Source organism: Camelus bactrianus, chromosome X, assembly GCF_048773025.1.
Source record: "Camelus bactrianus isolate YW-2024 breed Bactrian camel chromosome X, ASM4877302v1, whole genome shotgun sequence".
In the NCBI taxonomy this organism is placed as follows: Eukaryota; Metazoa; Chordata; class Mammalia; order Artiodactyla; family Camelidae; genus Camelus; species Camelus bactrianus.
In genome coordinates, this window is record NC_133575.1 from 101193246 (window position 1) to 101215913 (window position 22668).

At 35.6% G+C, this 22668-nt stretch overlaps 1 protein-coding gene across 1 annotated transcript in view; it reads right to left on the minus strand.

The window, feature by feature from the left end:
* Positions 1-13057, minus strand: part of IGSF1 (immunoglobulin superfamily member 1) — a 96786-nt gene extending 83729 nt beyond the window's left edge. Inside the window, exon 1 of the mRNA XM_074358991.1 lies at positions 12968-13057. Coding sequence (XP_074215092.1) covers positions 12968-13057 — 90 coding nt within the window. The remainder of the gene's footprint in view (positions 1-12967) is intronic.
* Positions 13058-22668: the final 9611 nt, after the last annotated feature.

Consider the following 22668-nt stretch of genomic DNA (forward strand, 5'->3'; position numbering starts at 1 on the left):
CATTTCTATGTAATTGGTAGTATCATTAATATTGCAAAATTTCTGTCTTCTTGACTGGTCTCCTGAGATGCTGAAGAAAGTAAGCCCAAGGGCTGAGCAGCTGTAACATCCAAGATGGCTGAAACAGTAAGCAGAGCCATCCCCAATGGGGTGTTTCCACTGAATTATACTGAGAGTTTGGGGGCTTGTAGTCACCACTGAGATGTTCTGGAAACAGTTGGAAGAATCAAATTGACTGTGAGATATATTGTGTTATAAACTTTTAATCTAAAATACATTCTTAATCATATTAAAAAGTCTTAGCCACAATTAAAATACCAGTTGTTTCCCCTAAACATATGAATCCTAAGAATTAGAGATAAATGACCAATACAGAAGATTGTAGTAAGGATAAATTTCTCATTTCATGATTTGTCATATTACCTTGTTTACTCAGCTCTCTACTCTGATTATAAACTATAAATAACTTAACATCAAAGAATTATTTAATTAGTTTTTATGTGGTGAGTAAAGTCTCTGAGTGCCACTCAGTGTTCTAATAAAATACTTTTGTACCTGAAATGTATGTGGTGGCCAACTGCCTGGTACCATACTGTTTCATTTTTATCAGACCAGGTTTGGATTGTGGAAGATTTGTTTCTATGCATTTCTTTTATTTTTCCATTCAGTAAATGTTTATTATATATCTATCATGTGCCCGTCATTGTGCTAGGAGCTAGGAATACAAAATCAATAGTAAATTAATATCCCCTACGTACTCTCCATTCCCACTCCCCAATATATGCACACATGTGAGTGTACTCACACACACACACACACGTGTGCGTGTGCACAGTCGCTCATTTGGGAGGCCAAAGCAGTCTTAATTTCGTTGGTGCTGGCTCATTAACAGCTTTTATAGAAAATACCAAGTTATTATGCATTTTAAGGGCTAAAGCTATTGATTTTAAAGCAAGAAAATTGTTTAAAAAGTAGACTTTATAGACATGTCTATTGTGGGTAGATTCATTTAATTCTGTTGCTCAACTCTGCAGATTTTTGTAGCCATTTAAAGGAGAAATTATTATTTTCTTCAAGTTAAACTGTGGTATATTAGGTGACATTTGAACCAGTTTATGAGCTTCTGCTGTGGCATAATGGGCTGATTCCACGTATTGTAGAACACTGTCCCCAAATTTAATTATTTTGGGGCATCACCACAACATAAGGTAAAATGAGTCATTTTGTTCATCACGACTGCAGCCTTTGCTGAAATGCAAGTTATGGGATAACAACTTAAAGGCTAACTCATTAATGCTCAGGGATGAATAAGGTAATGTGCCAGAAAACCAAATTGGTGCCTGAATATTTTCATCTAGAGACCTGTATCTCTTTCCCATGTTGTGATATATTAATGGGGATGTCTTTATCCATTGTCACTGCCTCTAGACATTTGAATAACACAGATGCAATGCCTTCTGGGCACTCAGCCCTGTGCACTATCAATTTCTCAAACTCCAAAGATCTTTCAATGGCTAGAAGCAAAATTCTGATGGTGCCATAAAGTGACTAATTTATAAGGGTTCTAATGATGTCATCACTGTTGTCCCTGATTTTTTTCTGTAGGTATTTTACTAGTGAGCTCTGAGCCATCCCTAACTATTTGATAGGGGCAATGTAGTAAATTAGTCCTCTAAATTGTGAAGGCTCTAGATTTATGTCTATCTGAAAGCATTTCCTTCCTTACAATGTTGAAGTTGGTGATCTTTCTAACATTAATTTGTTTCTCCATTTGTGAGAATGGAGAATTTCTGGAGGACGTGAGGAACAGGCTTTATGATACCCAAACATGTTTCCCCTTTTTGTATTACTGTGTTGTATTACTGCTTGACAAAGGAATCACCTATCCTGGTGACAAATCCTGAGGAATGTCCTTTCACCAGTCTCCAGTGAATGAGGGCAGAGGATCCATCTTCACAGAACCTGGAACATTAATATCCTCCTTGAAATGAGTGTCCCCCCTTAGTTATGATGTCATCCTGGCCATTTGCTGTCTGAAATGAAAATTTCTCTAACTTTTCTGAATGTATATTGTGTAGCACAAAAGTTACACTTTCATGCACATATTTTTAAAAGATTTATTTAACTAGTCAGTACAAGGAACTGTGTTAAATTCAAAAACAAAATTTTATGTTATTCTTACAACAACTTTATAGGGTAGGTACTATGTTTATTTCTACAGATGAAGAAGTTGAAGCTCAGAGAAAGTAAGTAAATTTCCCAGGATCACACAGATGATATGTAACTAAGCCAGGAATGTTTCCCAGGTTCTTCTGACTACAATCTATCAATCTATGTTATTTTTGCCATAGCACACTGAAAATCATCTTTTAACAACTTATTTGCTAATCTGCTCAGCCTTTTTCTTTAAAACTGATGATTCTCAACACTAGTTGCACATTAAAATCACCTGGGAGCTTAAAAATATACCATACCTAGGTTTCATTCTCAGATTCTGATCTAACTGGTCTGCAGTGTGGCATGGGCATCCATATTTTAAAAAATCTTCCCAGGTGACACTAATGTATTGTCATCGTTTTATGCTGAGTTCCTTTTCCTGCTTCCTTTTTACAGGCAGCATACTTAACCTTAGCTGCCTGATTCTTTACCAGGTCTGAGGAAGAATTTAGAGCTTTCACTTAATACAATCAGGAAAGGGTCTTTTCACAATGGTTAGGGACTAATCCTTTGAATCTTCATAATTGCTTCCTTACCTACCAAATCTTGATCATCACTGAAAAGTTGAACTGTAATCTTGGATAAACCCAAGGAATCTTATGAAGGAAACACATTTCAGGAGTGACTTTAAACATCATCTTCATTGCTTCCCTACAAGGATATCTGGAGAGACATATCCTTCATCACAATTCTCAAAGTTACAAGGTACCTTCATTGAGGGGTGCTCTTTCTCTTTTTTTTATACACAAACTTTTATTGAACACCTATATGTGCCAGGAACTGTTAGTTCTTAATTTGGGTGATAACTCCCTTATAAAGGGCTCTTGGAATTGTGTGGAAGTTTTTTTTTTTTTTTGATTGTGAAAATAACTGTGAAGAAATACTGATATTGTTCTAGGTGGCCAGGAATGTTAAATGTTCTATAATGCTCAAAAGAGTCTTGTGCAATTCTTAAGAAAAGAATTTTCTCCCTCCAAATACCAACAGCACATTTACTGAGAAATAATAATATGTAATCCAGGTCTGACATATGACTTCTTTCCACTTCAATGACAGCGGTTATGATCACCATCATCCTATTCCCACTGAGGCTTTTTAAAAGACTTTTCAGTCAGTCAATTTGAGAGTCAGCTACTATCAAGCCATCATTGCACATTGAATCTTTAACATTCACCATGTAAAAGGAAAACACTCTTTAATTTCAGAGAGCTCATAATCTAGTTGGAGAGACAAAATATACACTTGTGAAAAACATTTAAAAATATTCCCCAAACAACATACTAACTAGTACATATATCATGCCAAAAGGAGGGTGGTATAATGAAAAGAGTATAATCTTCAGAGTCAGACAAAACTCTGTTCAAATTCTGACCACAAAGTTTTATTCTTGTGTGATCTTGAGCACAGTACTCAACATCTCTGAGTGTCAGTTTTCTAATCTGTAAAATGAGATAATTGCCTTACAGAGTTTAAATAAGTATTACAAATAATTGTCCACTACAGCACTTGTAACATAGAAAGTGCTCAGTAAACAGTATTCCCTAGTGTTAAAACATAATATAATAAAAAGTGTTTGAACATCATCAACCAACTGGAACTAATTGATATTTATAGAATACTCCACTCAACAATAACAGATAGACCATATCTTGGGTCATACACCAAACAAACCATAACACAACTGAAAATACTTGAAACCATATAAAGTATGGTGTTTGACTATAATTGATTAAAACTAGGAAGCAATAATAGAAAAAAGAGAAAGAAAATTTCCAGTCATTAGGAAATTAAACCACCTAAATAATCCATGAATCATAGAAGTCTCAAAGGAAATTAGAAACTATTTGGAATGGAATTAAAATGCACCATACCAAAATTTGTGGAATTTAGTTAAAGCACTACTTAGAAATGTATAGAATTAAAATTGTGTATCAGAAAATGAGAAAAATCTCAAATCATTTATTTAAGTAGTTGCCTTAGGAAATTACTAAAATAATAGCAGATTAAACCATAATCAAGCAAAAGGAAGCAAGTAATAAAAAGTATAATGAATATTTTTAAAGGAAGAAAGAAAGAAAACAAATGAAACTAAAGCTGGTACTTTGAAAAGATTAATAAAATTGATAATTCTCTGGTAAGACAGAAAAGAGAAGGAGAAAACACAAATTTTCAGTATCAGGAGTGAAAGAGATATGTTACTACAGACCCTGCAGACATTAAAAGGAAAATAAGGGAATGCTATGAACAATTCTACACAGAGAAATTCGACAGCTTAAATGAAGTCACCAACTCCTCAAAAGTGAAATTATCAAAACTTATCAGAGATTAAATACATAACCTGAATAGTCCTTTAACTTTTGTACAAATTCATTTCATAGCTTAAACTCTTCTGAAAAATGTATCTCCAGGTCCAGATAGTTTCACTAGTGACATCTACTACATTAAAGAAGATACAACACCAATCTATTCCAGAAAATAGCAGTAAACACTTTCTGACTTACTTTATGATTCAGCATTACTGTGATACTAAAACTACACAAAAATAATGCAAAAAAAGTAAAACTGCAAACCAATATCACTCATGCACATAGATACAAAAAATCCTCAAAAAATATTGGAAAGATGAAAGCAGCAATACCTAAAAAGAGTAAAACATGACAGCCAATTGGGGTTTATACTGGGAATGCAAGGCCAGTTTAATATTTTTAAAAAATCAGTCAGATCAATTGATATTATCTGCCATTTTAGCAGTCTAAAGAAGAAGATAAAAGCCCACTTGGTCACATCAATAGACGCAGTAAATATTTGACAAAATAAAACATCCATTCGTGATTTTTTTTAAAAAAACTAAGCAAAAAACCCCAAAAGGAAGCAGAAGGAAGGAAATAACAAAGATCAGGGAGGAAATAAACAAAATAGAGATTAAAAAAACCATAGAAAAAATCAATCAAACCAAAAGCTGTTTTTTTTAAAGAGTAAATAAAATCGACAAACCTCTGGCAAAACTCACAAAGAAGAAAAAAGAGAGAGCACAAATAAGCAAAATAAGAAAGGAAAATGGAGAAATTACAACAAATAATATAGAAATACAGAAAATCATAGAAGAATATTATGAAAAACTATATGGAACCAAAATGGGTAACCCAGAGGAGATGGACAAGTTTCTGGAAACATACAGTCCACCAAGACTGAATCAAGAAGAAACTGACCACTTGAATAAACTGATAACTAGAAATGAAATTGAAATAGCAATAAGAAAACCTCCCTACAAATAAAAGTCCAGGAACGGACGACTTCACTGGGGAATTCTACCAAACATACAAAGAAGAACTCATACCAGTCCTTCTCAAACTCATTCTATGAAGCTACCATCACCCTGATACCAAACCAGGCAAAGACACCACCAAAAAGAGAATTACAGACCAGTATCACTGATGAACATAGATGCAAAAATCCTTACCAAAATACTAGCAAATAGAATGCAACAGCACATAAAAAAGATTATACATCATGACCAAGTGGGGTTCATCCCAGGGACACAAGGGTGGTTCAACATATGCAAATCAATCAATGTAATACATCACATCAACAAGAGAAAGGACAAAACCCACATGATCATCTCAATAGATGCAGAAAAAGCATTTGATAAAATTCAACACCCATTTATGATAAAAACTCTCACCAAAGTGGGTATAGAGGGAACATATCTCAACATAATAAAAGCTATATATGACAAGCTTACAGCCAGCATAGTACTCAACGGTGAAAAACTCACAAGCTTCCCACTAAAATCTGGGACAAGACAAGGTTGCCCACTATCACCACTCCTATTCAACATAGTGCTGGAAGTCCTAGCCACAGCAATCAGGCAAGAGAGAGAAATAAAAGGGATCCAAATTGAAAAAGAAGAAGTAAAAGTGTCACTATATACAGATGACATGATACTACATATAGAAAACCCTAAAAGGTCCACAGGAAAACTACTAGAGCTGATCGAAGAATTCAGCAAGGTAGCAGGTTACAAGATTAACGTTCAAAAATCAGTTGCATTTCTTTACACTAACAATGAATCAACAGAAAAAGAAAATAAAGAAACAATCCCCTTTAAAATAGCACACAAAGTAATAAATACCTCGGAGTAAATCTAACCAAGTCGGTCAAAGACTTATACATGGAAAACTATACAACACTGATTAAGGAAATTAAAGGAGACTTAAAACAATGGTAAGATATCCCATGCTCTTGGATTGGAAGAATCAATACTGTTAAAATGGTCATACTGACCAAGGCAATCTACAAATTTGATGCAATCCCTATCAAATTACCCAGGACATATTTCACAGAAGTAGAACAAATCATAATAAAATTTATACGGAACCACAAAAGACATAGAATTGCCAAAGCAATCCTGCAGAGAAAGAAAGAGGCTGGAGGAATAACCACCCACCCCAGACTTCAGACAATACTATAGAGCTACAGCAATCAAGACAGCATGGTGTTGGTACAAAACAGACAAATAGACCAATGGAACAGAATAGAGAGCCCAAAAGTGAACCCACAAACTTTTGGTCAACTAATCTTTGACAAAGGAAGCAAGAATATGCAATGGAATAAAGACAGCCTCTTCAGCAAATGGTGTCGAGAAAACTGGACAGCAGCACGTAAAGCAATGAAGCTAGAACACTCCCTTACACCATACAAAAAAATAAACTCAAAATGGATCAAAGACTTAAACATAAGACAAGATACAATAAATAAACCTCCTAGAAGAAAACATAGGCAAAACATTATCTCACATACATCTCAGAAATGTTCTCATAGGGGAGTCTACCCATGCAATAGAAATGAAAGCAAGAGTAAACAAATGGGACCTAATGAAACTTACAAGCTTCTGCACAGCAAAGGAAACCATAAGTAAAACAAAAAGACAACCTATGGAATGGGAGAAAATTTTTGCAAATGAAACTGACAAAGGCTTGAGCTCCAGAATATATAAGCAGCTCATATGACTTGATAAGAAAAAAACAAACAACCCAATCCAAAAATGGGCAAAAGACCTAAAGAAGCAATTCTCCAAGGAAGAACTACAAATGATCAATAGGCACATGAAAAAATGCTCAATATCACTAATTAACAGAAAAATGCAAATCAAAACTACAATGAGGTATCACCTCACACCAGTCAGAATGGCCATCATTCAAAAATCCACAAATGAAAAATGCTGGAGAAGCTGTGGAGGAAAGGGAACCCTCCTTCACTGCTGGTGGAAATGCAGTTTGGTGCAGCCACTGTGGAAAACAGTATGGAGATTCCTCAAAAGACTAGGAATAGACATTACCATATGACCCAGGAATCCCGCTCCTGGGCATATATCCAGAAGGAACCCTACTTCAGGAAGACACCTGCACCCCAATTTTCATAGCAGCATGATTTACAATAGCCAAGACATGCAAATGGCATTATGTTGTTGGTTTTTATTGCTGAATAGTACTCCATTGTATAAATATACCACATCTTCTTTTTTTTAAAAACATTTTTCATTGATTTATAATCATTTTACAACGTTGTGTCAAATTCCAGTGTAGAGCACAATTTTTCCGTCATACATGAACACGTATACATTCATTGTCACATTTTTTTCCGCTAAGAGCTACCACAATATCTTGTAAATTTTTCCCTGTGCTATACAGTATAATCTTGTTTATCTTTTCTGCATTTTAAAATCCCAAACTGTCCCTTCCCACCCTCCGCCCCCTTGTCAACCACAAGTCTGTATTCTATGTCTATGAGTCTGTTTCTGTTTTGTATTTATGTTTTGTTTGTTTTGTTTTGTTTTGTTTTTAGATTCCTCATATAAGCGATCGCATATGGTATTTTTCTTTCTCTTTCTGACTTACTTCACTTAGAATGACATTCTCCAGGGACATCCGTGTTGCTGCAAATGGCGTTATGTTGTCTGTTTTTGTGGCTGAGTAGTATTCCATCATATAAATATACCACTTCTTCTTTATTCAGTCATCTGTTGATGGACATTTAGGGTGTTTCCATGTCTTGGCTATTGTAAATAGTGCTGCTATGAACATTGGGGTGCAGGTGTCATTTTGAAGTAGGGTTCCTTCTGGATATATGCCCAGGAGTGGGATTCCTGGGTCATATGGTAAGTCTATTCCTAGACTTTTGAGGAATCTCCATAATGTTTTCCACAGTGGCTTTCCTTGCTTCCCTCTCCCACTCTTAATGATTTACATGTCTTCTTTTACAATTTTGTGTTTATTCTTTTTATAATTCATGGCAGTTATCTCCTTTCCCGTTATGAGTTTCTCATTTTGTAGCATCTTGCTTCTTTTCTATTTAGAGTAGACTTGTCAATATTTCTTTTAGCATGGGTTTAGTACTGCTAAACTCTTTTAGTTTTTGCTTGTCTCTGAAGTTCTTTATCTCTCCTTCTATCCTAAAGGATAGCCTTGCTGGATAGAGTATCCTAGGCTGCATCTTTTTTTCATTCAGGACTTTGAATATATCTTGCCACTCCCTTCTGGCCTGTGGTGTTTGTGTAGGGGAATCAGCTGAGAGCCTTATAGGGAGTCCCTTGTAACTCACTCTTTGTTTTTCTCTTGCTGCCTTTAGGATCCTTTCTTTATCCTTTTCTCCTACCAGATTTTTGGTGTCTTTGTCTTTCAAAGAGGGCAGTGTTCTGTCGGAGTTCAGCAGGTGCTCTGGTTGGCTGAGTAGGTCCATAGATGTGAGTTTTGGTGTATTTGTGGAAGAGGGTAAGCTACAAGCATCCTTCTACTCCACCATCTTGCTTCTCTCGCCTACAATTTTTTTAAACATTTTTTATTGAGTTATAGTCATTTTACATGTTGTGTCAAATTCCAGTGCAGAGCACAATTTTTCAGTTATACATGACCATACGTACATTCTTTGTCACATTTTTTTCACTGTGAGCTACCACAAGATCATGTATATATTTCCCTGTGCTATACAGTATAATCTTGTTTATCTATTCTACATATGCCTGTCAGTATTTGCAAATTTTGAATTCCCAGTCTGTTCCTTCCCACCCCCACCCTCTTGGCAACCACAAGTTTCTATTCTATGTCTATGAGTCTGTTTCTGTTTGGTATTTATGTTCTTTTTTTTTTTTTTTTTTTTTTTAGATTCCACTTATGAGTGATCTCATATGGTATTTTTCTTTCTCTTTCCGGCTTACTTCACTTAGAATGCCATTCTCCAGGGACATCTATATTGCTGCAAATGGCCTTATGTTGTCAATTTTTATGGCTGAATAGTATTCCATTGTATAAATATACCACATCTTTTTTATCCCATCATCTGTTGATGGACATTTAGGCTGTTTCCATGTCTTGACTATTGTAAATAGTTCTCCTATGAACATTGGGGTGCAGGTGTCTTTTTAAAGTAAGGTTCCTTCTGGATATATGCCCAGGAGAAGGATTCCTGGGTCATATGGTAAGTCTATTCCTAGTCTTCATATATCCGACAAAAGACTTTTATCTAGGATATACAAATAACTGAAAACTCAATAGTAAAACAACAACAATAACACAAATTTAAAAATAGACCAAAGGCATGAGGAGATACTTGACTGAAGAGGATATACAGATAGAAAAAATAAGTACAGGTGAAGATATTTAACATTATTAGCCATTAGGTGGATGTAAATTAAATCGAAGATTAGATAACACTACACACTTATTAAAATGTCTTTAAAAACACTGGGATACTAGTCTAGTGAGGATGTGGAGCAACTGGAATTCTTATACATTGCTTTGGGAATGCAAAATGGTATAGCCACTCTAGAAAACATATTGGAAGTTTCTTTTCATGTTACACGTACACCTACCATAGCAATTGTACTCTTGATAATTTTTCTTAGGGAAATGAGAGCTTATATTCAGATAAAAATCTATATACATTTGCTTATACTAGCTTTATTGATAATAGTGAAAAACTGGAAACAATCTAAATGTCCTTCAATGGATTAGTGGTGGAACAAACTGTTGTATAACCATACAATGGAATATTATTCAGCAAAACAAAAAAACAAACAAAAATTTTCTCCTCTGGAAGCTCTTACAGCTTCTGACAAACGCATATAGATGTAAAGGGCTTACAGCCAACAGAATAAAGGCATTTGACTATATGTAAAAGGAGGTCAAGATAATTATGATTATCATGTTGTGGATGAGGCCTTCTAGTGGCAGAATGGAAGGACTTGGAAAATAGAGAAACATGAGCCAGAGAGAAAGTCATTGGGTATTTATGAAGTATCTTCTGAGCTCATGCAGTGCACTATCCTAGTAATGTTGACGGTGAACTTAAAATTTATTGTATGAAAAGGAAATGTGCTAAGTGATTGCAGGAGGATATTAGGTACCAGTCATGCCAGGCTTATAGATGAAGTACATTTATAACAAGTTGAGTGTAAAGTGAATAGCCTACCATACATAAAATCATATTTTCTCACTGACTTCCATTATGACTGGAGAGATGTAAGATTTTTATTTTGCCTCAGCTAAAATAAACATCACATTTCAGGTTCCAAATTGTGTATTCAGAAAGCATGCTGCCTTTGTTGCTATATATGAGGTTTAAGGCTTTCACAATCTCTGTCGAGCAAGTTTAAATGGTCAATCAAGCCACTTAAAATTTCAAGATTTTTTAAAGCACCCTATGACTGATATGCCACCAAGCTAATCCCCATTTGATGAACATTTTTCCTGATATCAGGTTAGAAATATGTGGTGCAAACAGGGAACTATATTCAGTATCTTGCAATAACCTTTAATAAAAAAGAATATGAAAATGAATATATGTATGTATATGCATGACTGGGACATTGTGCTGTACACCAGAAATTGACACATTGTAACTGACTTTACTTCAATTTTTAAAAACTAAAAGCTTAAATGGAAATGTATATAAAAAAAGAAATATGTAGTACAAAGAGTAAAAGCTTTGGAAACAGACATAAGAAGGTTACCAGCACTACTACACCATCTGTGTGACCTTGGGATTTAACCTATTTAAACCTCAGTTTCTTTTGTAATTGGACTTTGTTTCCATGGGATCATAATACATAAGGAACCAGCTATGCTATTGAAGGAGCTAGTACAAGTCTGTACCTATACAAGTCATGTAGAATTTTTGAGATTCATCAGAAATAATAAAACAAGCCCTTATTTGCATGCACCTCTTACTTTTAAGCAAATCTTTCATTAATAGTAGTGTATTAAAAGAAATGCCTCTGATATGAAATGTGTTTCTTCATTGAACTTCATAAAATGTATAAATATTCTGCATTAAGGGAATATATACAAATGTGGTTTACTTTTAATTATTTAATGAGGTAAAATTTTACTTTTACCTCAAAACCTCAAAAATTTCATCTGAGCAAGTGGAAGAATGATGGATGGAATTCTGAAAAAATTCTGTCAAAACTTTGTTCTTCAGATCTTTTAATTTGGCATGGAGATGACCTCAGTGTAGAACCAGAAAATATCCTCTCTCTCTTCCCAGGAAGTAACCACCTCAAGATCATGGGGTGGGGGCACAGGCTGAGAAGAGTCATATTGGAGTTAGTGAATTCAGAGAGTTCAAAGCTGGAAGTCATGTTTCAGAAATAACCTTGAACTTGGGAGGAATATCACCAGAGTAAGCAGGAGTAGGGGCTGAAGAAGGGGAGGTGGAATATAAGATCTGAGAGTTGATGGTTTTAATGTATAGTTTTCTTCAACCAAATTTCAATGAAATCTCTTGAACTAGTGACAAGGGAGAATAGAGAGCCACAGATGGTGACATAGTCATCATAGGCCATTCAAATCAAGAGAAATAACTCTGTGATGCACAACATGCTGAAGATGTTCGTCTGTGCTTCAAGATCTCAGAAAAATAAGAATGGTCCAGGCTTGGAAAACATCTTTGCTAGGACTCTGAGAATGGAGAAAGTAAATGGCAAAAATCTAGGCAAAGCTGAAAGATAAACTGAGACTGACTCCCATGAAAATGACCATGTACAGGTTTTCCATCATGATGATAGTATATAAGAGAATGAATAGTCCAAAGAGAGGGTTTAAACTAAAGGTAATGCTAAGGAGGATCAGTCATCCATTGGAGAAGGAACTTTGCCACTGTACTGATTTCTGATTTCCCTCCAATGGTTTCCAAGTGGCATCTAAGACAGAACTCCCAAGGCATACACTTAGGGATCTGGACAGGAATCTAATCTGAGAGACCTTCTGGGTCAGTACCTTGCCTTCAGGTTGGTGAGAGGCCCAACTTGTGATTGCCAATACTAACTCTAATATTTGTTTAAAATCACTGGTCTTTTACGGCATAAAAATGTTCTTAACTCAACATTTATTTACATTTATGGATCATTTAAAATTCCTTCTGGGAAGGACTGGTCACCAAATTATGGGAAGGGACAGGGAAACTGAGTGAAGCTGGAAAAAGAAGGCTGTAGAACGCAGGAAATTGTAAAGAGACCAGGTATACTGCATCCTCCACTCTTGCCTTTTTTCCTTGCTGTAACTTCCATCTTGGCATAGATAGCAAGAATGGGGTCTGATCTGAGGCCTGATTTTGTTGTAGCTTTTGCTTAATAATCAAAACTCAAAGGATAAGTACCCTCGGAATCAGTTTTGCTTCTGTTTCTCAGCCATGAAGCAAAGTTCTCACTGTGTCACTCCCTTCTCAATATACTCATATGTCTTTCCATTCTTACTAGATCAAGTTCCCACTTCACAGACCGACACTCTAGGCTCTTTTCCACAACCCTTTTCCAATTATTTCCAGCCTTGGTTTTACATCCCATGTTTACAAAACCTACACTGGGGATTTTAGCCAGTAACAGTTGCATTCTCTCTCTGGCTGAAGTGTAAAACTTAAGGCATGAGGGATGAAAGACATCATCATCTTGACCTTGTTACTCAATCCCTGGGGTAAGTGTTGGGGAGCAGAATCTGAGGGGAAAAGAAAAGACCAAGATGCTGACTAATAATGCAGTCTCTTGGTGATCAGACTGAGACATTGGACCAATAATGATGCTACAAGGGGTACGCATGGATATATGTGGGTTTTCTTGATCCAACTATTGGGGATATTCCAACTTCTCACTTTCTAGAGAGTCCATTCCAGTCTATGTGCCTTTATGCTGACCAATATACTTATGAGCATTTCTCTTCCTTTCAGTAATCCAAGTTTCCAGCCCCAAATGTTCTCCTTCAGAGAAAGCTACTCTGATTGCTTCTTTGTCTGCATACCTATTTTCCTTCCCTTACTGTTTATGGAATTTTTTTTAAAAAAATCACTCATATATTGCTACAATTAGTGACTGAGTTTAGACTCCCCAACTAGATCCAAGTCCCTCAAGGCAATTTTCCAATTTTCCATGGCCTTTTTAGTCCTGTCTCTATCATATTTTAGTCTCAAAATTTTATTCTCTCTTGGCACGCACAATTCCATCCTCTCTAGGAGGTTCTTATTCTCTCACCATTCTTTTTCAGCCTTTTGATGAGTCCTCTTCTATCCAAACTTTAATTGTTGGGGTTCCTTCACTGACTCATTTATACATTAATTTACAGTTACACCATGACACAGTCTGTGTATATTGTTTATGAATCTCCTCCCTTCCCTTCCCTCCCCTCCTTTCCCTTTCTCCCCCTTCTCTTTTCCCTCTTCTGTCCTCTCTTCCTCTCCACACTTTCCGAACACACTCAATCTCAGTCTTCTCTTAAAACTTCCACCAGCTTCAAAGAGTTGATAATCCCTATTGTGCAACCTTAACCCAAATGCTTTTCTTCAGTTTCAGTCCTGTTTCTAGCTGCTTACTGGATTGTCTTCTAGATATCAGAGTCACCTTAAGATCAGTGTATCCCAAACCAAACATCTTCTACCTCCTTCAACCTGGCCTTCTTCTTGTATCTCTCATTTCCATTAATTATCTAATGTTTTACCAATTCGTCATCATCATTGATTTCCTTATGTTTATCCCTTACGTCTAGTCAGTCACAAAGCCTTACTGATTCAACTTTCCAGAAAGCTCTCACATCTGTTTATCCCTGTTCTTGCATGTCTCTACTGTTATTGCCTTAGTTCTGGCCTTCATATGCTTTGTATGGACTATTGTAATAGTAAGTTTAGTTATCTTTCTTCCCAGCTCCCCCCAATCCATCTTCCACCTGCTCCTAAAGTTATCTTGCTAAATGGATTTTACCATGTCATTCCTCTGCTTTGGAAATGTTTATAATTCTTCACTGTATACAGTATAAAGTCCACCCAATTTGACATAGCATTTTCAGGCCAACACATTCTGGGCCCAAATCAATTTTCCAGATGTACTTCCCATCATTTCCTCCATGTGCCTTACACTCCAGCTCCACTTAAGCTACAGATCTCCAGCACATGAATATATAACTTAATGTGAAATCCTTTATTTTAATCCTGATTGAATTGTTTTAAGGTATTTATAAGTATACTAAGGGCAAGGACTATGTATTATTTACCTTTGTAGCCTCAGTAGTGGGCATAAGTAGATGTCATTAAATATTATATCAACTCATGAATGAATGATAACCTGGGTTTGAATTCCATTTCTGCCACTCCTTATCATTGTGACTTTTGACTAGTTATCTAAGCTTTCAGGACCTTAGTTTCCTCATCTGTAAACTGGGCATAGCAATAATTGCCACCCAGCCCTATAGATTTTGAAATGAGTTTTCATTTATGTGTCCCTTTTATGTCTTTTAATCTCTAGATTCTCAGGGCCCCACCCTGGCTTTGGCAGACAGTGGCAGAAGCAACAAGGGGAGTGCTGTGGGGCCAAACCTTGAGCAGCAGCTGCAGTTGGCCTGCCTCACAGCTGCTGCCCAGGCTCTTGGGAACTTTGCATTGTTAACCCTTTGGGTCTAGTTCTTGAGAATCCTATGGATTATTCAACCTCTAACATTTTGCTTCTTGGTTTCTGGTTAACCAACACACAGTATTCATCTGCCCATCTGCTTCATCTCTTCCGAGCTACTCTTCTCAAGCAGACCACTGATTAGATACAATACACTTACCAATGTCTCAGATGAAATAATTTAAGCTTTCCTCATCTTGGTGGCTCTCTTGTATACTTGTTTCTCTCTTTCAGTTAACACCGTGCTCCAGATATGGCTTGACCTGTATAAAGAACTGTTAGACTCAAACTTCTGTTCTTTTAGGCATTCATATTCTATTTTTGATAGCTCAACTTGTATGATTTTATAAAGAAAATGTGTAACATACTTGCCTCACATTAGCCTAGGAACAAATGTAAAACCCCAGAGCATTTTTACACCAATTGCTGTCATGACAAATCATCCTGTATATGTGTAGTTGATGTTCTGAATCTTGAAGGAGAACTATGAAATTATTCATCTCTATTCATCATTCCATTATCTTGATAATTGTTACTATCTTGATTGTATTATCCACCTTTTCAGCTCTTATCCATGTATTTCTTTCTTATATTCAGCTTTGAGTCATCTGCCTATTTGATTGTTTGTCTATGTCCTCATCCATATAATCTGTATATTTTTCTCCAATTTTTATTGTTAGAAAGTACACACACTTAAAATTTACCATTTTAACCATTTCAATGATACAGTTCAGTGGCATTGCTATCATTTTGCCACATGCTTTTTCTCTTTCATTCTTTCTCTCTCTCTCTTTCTCTCTCCGTATATATGTTTTATATATCTATAAAACATTACATATATATGTTATTACATATATACTTATCAGCTGAATGTGCCCCCTCAATTCACATGTTGGTGTTCTTACCCCTAATGTGATGGTATTAGGAGGTGGGGAGGTGATTAGGTCATGAAGGTAGAGTTTTCATGCATGGGATTAGTAGACTTATAAGAAGACACAGGAGAGCTTGCTCTCTTTCTGTCTGCTCTTTACCATGTGAGTATACAATAAGAAGGTGGCCATCTACAAACAAGAAACAGGGCTCTCAGCAGAAACTGAACATACTTGCACCCTAATCCTGAATGTCCCAGCCTCCAAAATTATTAGTAATAAATTTCTGATGTTTAAGCCACCCAGTTTATGGTATCCAGTAATAGCACCCTGAACTAAGACAGAAATATATGTATATATACACATATATATGCATGTATATATAGAGAGAGTGTAATTACTGCAGTTATATATCCAACATTGAAAAATTATTAAACATGGTCCTAATTTTTGTGAAGCTAATAATTTGTTTAGGGAAGATGACAATTTATCTTTTTTTTAACATATCACTATATTTCTAGGTTTTATTTCACCCATATTATAGCAATAGCTTTCTGCTCCTCAAAGGTCTGCTCACTTCTGGCCTTTGCCTTCTTGAAGCCCCAGTGCATCCTCCAAACTACCATCAAAATTATCTCTTAGAAACTCTACACTCATTTTTTCAACCCTGAACACTCTTTAAAACACCAGGGCACAATAAAAATGTCAAAATCTGGGTTTCAACATAAATTGGTTAAGTAAGAGTTTCATGGGTAGGGCCTGGACATACATATTTTTGAAGATCCTCAGATGATTCTGATGCACAGTGAGGGCTGACAACGATTACTATAGACTTATTATGCATCTCCTCTATTTGAAACTCTACCCTATTGTGGTCACCTCTACTCAAGCCCCTTTGCATGGCTATAGTGACTTCCATGAACTGGCCTGAGATTCACTTCCTAACGCTCTTCATAATCCAGTCGTATATTAGCTAAATAAGCAGTGCTGCTTCATAACTTTTTTAAACTATTTTTATTGAGTTACAGTCATCACAATGTTGTGTCAAGTTCCATAACTTTATACATTTTCATGCACTGTACTCTCTGCATGAACTATCCTTCCCTTCCTTATCTATCAAAATATTATTCCTTCTTCAAAATTTAAATGATACCTTCTCCAAGAAACTTTTTCTGAATCTGCTGTCTCTGCAGTTGGAAAAAAAAGGTTTATTTTTATTTATTACAAAAAATAAATTTCAAGCATTTGTTTACACATACCTCCCCTACTCAACTATGAAGTCGTTGAGGGCTGTGAATGTACCTTTATACCTCTGTAGCCCCAAAACTTAGACACTAGATATGGCACATAGTAGGTGCTCAATAAATATTTGTGGGCTGAGTTGATGATTGAATAAATCAATTTTTAAAAACGTTTCAACATCTCTAAGACAGAAAAATGAGGAAGAAAGAATGAGGTAGATTCAAAAGAAGAGGTTTGCCAGTTGAAAACACTCGGTGAGAGGATCTCTGTCTTTGGGAAGAAGGGATTTTATCTGGAGAAAACTAGGAAGGATAACTAATTCCACATAGACAGGCAGCCAAGAACAGGCTGTGGCCAAAGTGTTGATAGATGACAGCTGGAAATCCAGCATATGAACCAACTAAAAATGACACATCAATCTGAACTGCAAAATAAATCACTGTCACTGAGACTCCAAAGGCTTTTGTTCATTTTAAAATTTCACTCTACATGAACGTTTAATAAGAACTTTAATAAGAAATAAGATTTGTAGCATTTAACCACTTCATACATTCACATACATAATCTCATTTAAACTTCCCAACAACCCTATGAGGATAGCATTATCAACTTTGTTTTAGGATGGAAAAACTGAGGCTCTAAAAAATTCAGTAATTAGCCCAAGGTCACACAGATGACGAGTGATAGATTCAGAACACAAATAGGCCTTAAGATAATGAAGGGAGATGAAATAAGAGAAGGAAATAAATAGGGAAAGTAAAGAAAGAAATCCACAATGTGTACTCTAAATTTCATTCTGGGGTCATTAACGTCCAGTTTAGTGATCTTTTCACAGTGAAAGTAAAGGAATTTGGTCAGAGAAGGAGATTCTCCTAGAGTAAAAACTACTGACCATCTATGATATACTAGGTATGGTGTAAGTCACATTTAATAGCAATGATATCCCTATATGGTAGATATTATTATCCACAGTTTAAGAATGGAGAAATTGAGACACAGACAAATTAAATAATTTGCCTAAAGTCCTATAAAAGTTAGAAAAAATTTTGAAATTTGTTCTGTTTGACTCTAAAACCAGTGCAACTTAGATAACATCTTATATTTAATTCTTATATGTTGGTTACACTTTAGAGAAAGTTTTAAGAAAGAATTATTTGGAATATCTATTATTCTTTTATGAAAGTAAGACACAAAGTCAGAGAAAGAAAAGAACAGTGTTCTGAGCAGGGTTGAAGTAATCATGAAAGTTAACCTGGAGGAAAAGTGGGACTTGAATCTTGAGGGATGGGTAAAGTTTGTAGTGCCAGCTAATAGGGAAGGGCATTCTAGGAAGGGATGAGAACATGGATAAAGGTACTGAGGAGAGCGGCATCTGCTGGAGAGTTAGTAAAGAACCCAAGAGCTGTGAGTGTAATAGATTGCTATGGTCCAAGAAATGCGGTATGCCATAAACTTCATGGTTTGAGGAAAACATTCTGCCTCCTGAAATTCGGGGATTTGAGAGAAGTTACATTCCTGGGTACTAACAACAACTGAGGGCCTTTCTGGTACAAGGAAATTGAATTGCTGATTGTTGGACTGTGTTATGAAAGGGAGCAAGCCACCAATTATCATCAGCTCCCTGCAGGGCCCTACTGGCACAACAGTGGTAACTGGCAAATATTGAGATAAGAACAAGAGAAGAAATGAGAGATGAGCTAAGTAAGCTTTACAAAAGACCCAAAATAGGTATTTTTCATAGATTAAGGTTTGTTGTTGAAAAAGTAATACATGCACTTCATACAAAAAGTTTCAGAGTACAAAAGGGTATAACAATGAAAGCCAGTCTATCTCTGCACATACAAACATATGTATGTATTTATATATATACATATCTTTTTAATCAAAAAAGGGAGGACATTATATACTCCGTTGTGATCCTTACTTTTTCTTTAATTTCAATGAAATGTGAAAACCACTATATTTTTAATTGACTGAATATTATTTCAATACATGAATGTACACTAATTTACTTATCCGTTCCTCTAAAAATAGACATTTAGCTTGGTCCCAATTTTTTGCTGGTACAAGTAATGCTGTAATAACCACCCTTGCATATGTACACCTTTTCAAATTTACACAAGTATTTCCATAAAATAAATTTATAAAAGGAGAATTTTTGAGTCAAGGATAAATGCATTTTTAATAGTCATAGATGTTGCAAAATTATGTTCTCCAAAGAAGTTGCACCAATTTATAACCCCAGCTACATGGTGTCAAATGCTCATCTCTCTATCCTTACCAACACTAGGCATTATTTAACTTTTGATCTTTTCCAATCTGATGGAAGGAAATGATATTTCACTACTGTTTTCACTTGTGTTGCTTAAATTAGTGAGGTGACACATATTGTTCTGTGTTTATTGGCTATGTTTAGTTGTTTTTCAGTGAGCTGTATACTTATAGCCTTTATTCATTTTTCTATTTATGCTTTTGCTCTTTTACCTATTGATTTGTAAGAGATCTTTACATATTAAATAACAGTCCACTGTGGGTCAGATGTATTGTAGATGTTTTCAAAATTGTTTTTCAACAGTGTTTACTGTATTTTCATGTAAAAGCAAATTTTAAAATCTTACATGCATTTACATTTATCAAACTTTTCATTTTCTGAGCTTTTCATATTCCTTCCCACTTTAAGATTTCATATAATTTTTCCATGTTTTTTCCTAATGCCTTTAAATTGCCTTTTCCATCCAACTCATAGACAGTTCCAGAACTTATTTTAGGGTAAGAAGTTGGGCAATCTCTATTATATGGCATTAATTTATCGAGAATAATGTTGTCAGATTTAGCAAATAAAAATACCGAATGTCCTGTTAAATTTGAATTTTAGATAAACAATGATTTTTATTTAGTATAAGCATATCCTAATTATTGCACAGAACATACTTATCTAAAGTTTGTTGTTTACCTCAAATTTAAAATTACGGGTGTCTTCTGTTTTATAGGTAACCCTAATCAAGAGGAAAATGAGCAGTAGCTTAAAAGTACAAAATAAAGTTATATAGATTGATGAATTAACACTTTCTGGTCAGTAGGAAGCCCTTAATACAGGCACTTAGACACTGGCTTGAGCAGAGCAATTACAACTCTGGGGTGTGAATTAACTGAGCTTGTTTTGTCTTCTGGGCTTTGGCTTGAAAAATGAAACCTCTTAAACAAAATGCAAGGGGCTCAATGGATTTGAAGGGTTTTTTGGCTTTCCAACTCTGCTTTAAAAGAAAAATCAGTTTAATAGAAATTGAAAAGTAAGATTCTGTTATATTTGTGTCATATGATGACAATTTTTGATATATAGGCTTTGTCTTAAAATTAGTGTTTCAAGTTCAAATTATTGGTAAAGTTCCCAAATTGATTTTATCATTTGGAGTTGGTAGGGAAATGTCATTCTTATTAATCATTTTAGACAATAAGTTTAAGTGGAATTCTTTATGATTGATTAAGTCTTTTATTTTTTAAGTGGCCAAGTGAATTGGATCTGAAATTTGGAATGTCTGTAATTCATGAATACTTGCTTACCTAGTTCTTTACTAAAAATTAACTTTACTTTTGAACAAGCTCCTGTACTTGCTGCTGTAGTAGAATAAGAAAAGCATTGGCTCTGGAGTTAGAAGACCTGGATTAAAGTCCCAGATCTGCCACGTAGTAGCTCTGTTCTGTAAAAGGTAAATGGCTTAACATCTTTGTTCTCCAGTTTCCTCATCTATAAAATGGGGATAGTAATCCCTATTTCATAGAGATTAAGAATTAAATGAGATATACAGGCAAAGTGCACTGGGCACAGCACACAGGTATGTAACTTTATAGGTATTAAATAAGTGTCAATTTATTTGTGGAAAGCTAGATATTAAAAATTATACACATTTGGAAAGTCATTTCCTTTGATGCTTTTCTAGAAGGTGGAATTTTTTGGCATTTGGTTTCCGTTTAAAGGTTGGTGAGTTTTCTATTCAAATATGAGGAAGTAATATCATCATACACATATGGGGAAAATCAGATAAATATATTGATCTAATGTTAGAATGCTCAGTATGAAACAAAGAAACAAACAAACAAAACCCACAAAATATACAGCAACATGTATCAACAGGGCTCCTCTGTAAATTTACTGAATTGTAATAATTATGCTTGCCTTTGTTTTATAAAAAAAATAAGATCTTAGTAAGATTCTCTTAACTAATAACAGGAAAAAAACCACCAGCTAGATTTGGAGTGGGGGTTTGAGCCTCATGACTGTTCTATGGTGTACCTTTTGAAATAAGCCTATGCTTGGCCACATCACGTCACAGATGGAGGGCATTTGGTTCCTGCTATTTTTTTCTCTCATTGGAAATTTGTCAAGGGTTTGTTATATGCTGTGGAATGGTTAGATGTGGGAAAAGAGCCCAAGCACTGTGCTGGCCCCAGGCTTTTTGGATGATTGTTGATGATCTGTAGGAGTAGGAAGGCTGCTGGTGAGAATGTGTGATATCTAAGAGATATCCAGGAAGGGTGATGAAGAACAAGGCTTCTTAGAGACAGGAGTTTGAATGTCCCATAGATTATCCTATGTCATTTTCTCCTGCATAGGCTCTGCTCCCAATTACAGTCAGCAGCCCTGGGTAGAGAGTTAGAAGACCTGGGTTCTAATCATTAATTCTCTATGTGTTCTAGAGCAGGTAATTTCAACTTGCTGGGTCTCATTCTTCATCTGTAGAACTGACGTGGTATGTGTGTGAGGTATGGGTGGGAATAGCTTAACTATCTCCAGGTTTGGTGTGAGAAGAAAGTAAGAGAACAGACTTGAGTGTTCTTTGGAAAGGCAAGAAGTGTTATGTGAATACAACTGTAGATTATTATTTATCATCATTTGCAGTGATAGCAATGATAATTTGGTAATCAAGAGTAACCAGACATCCTCCTTGATTTAAATCGAGGGTGAAGATGGCCTTGGGTAGCATAAAACCTGGGATTTCTTGCAGAACTGTGGGAGCAGCAAACTGTTTCTTCATCACCTCTTCACCCCCTTTCAACCAGTCAGACTCATGGTCCGGACCAGGTCAAGGAGTCTCTCTTCTTCAGAGTCTCTGGTAAGGGTTTAGTCATCCTCATATCAATAGCTAGACCTACACTAAAGCTCTGCTGAGAGGGGGCATTATGGAAGTGTAACAACACTAACTTTTCAAAATTTGAAAATAAAACTCTACTTCACAATGAAAAGAGTCATCTGACTTAGGACCAATGGAAGGAAAGGCATGTCATCAATCAAATAAAGAGCTTGGGCCATCAGATTATTTCTAAAGTTTTCTTCCATCTCTGACATTTAAACTGAGAGTCTTTGTGACAAAATCTGAGCTACCTTTTCAATTCAATCTACCCCTACTCCCAAACTTT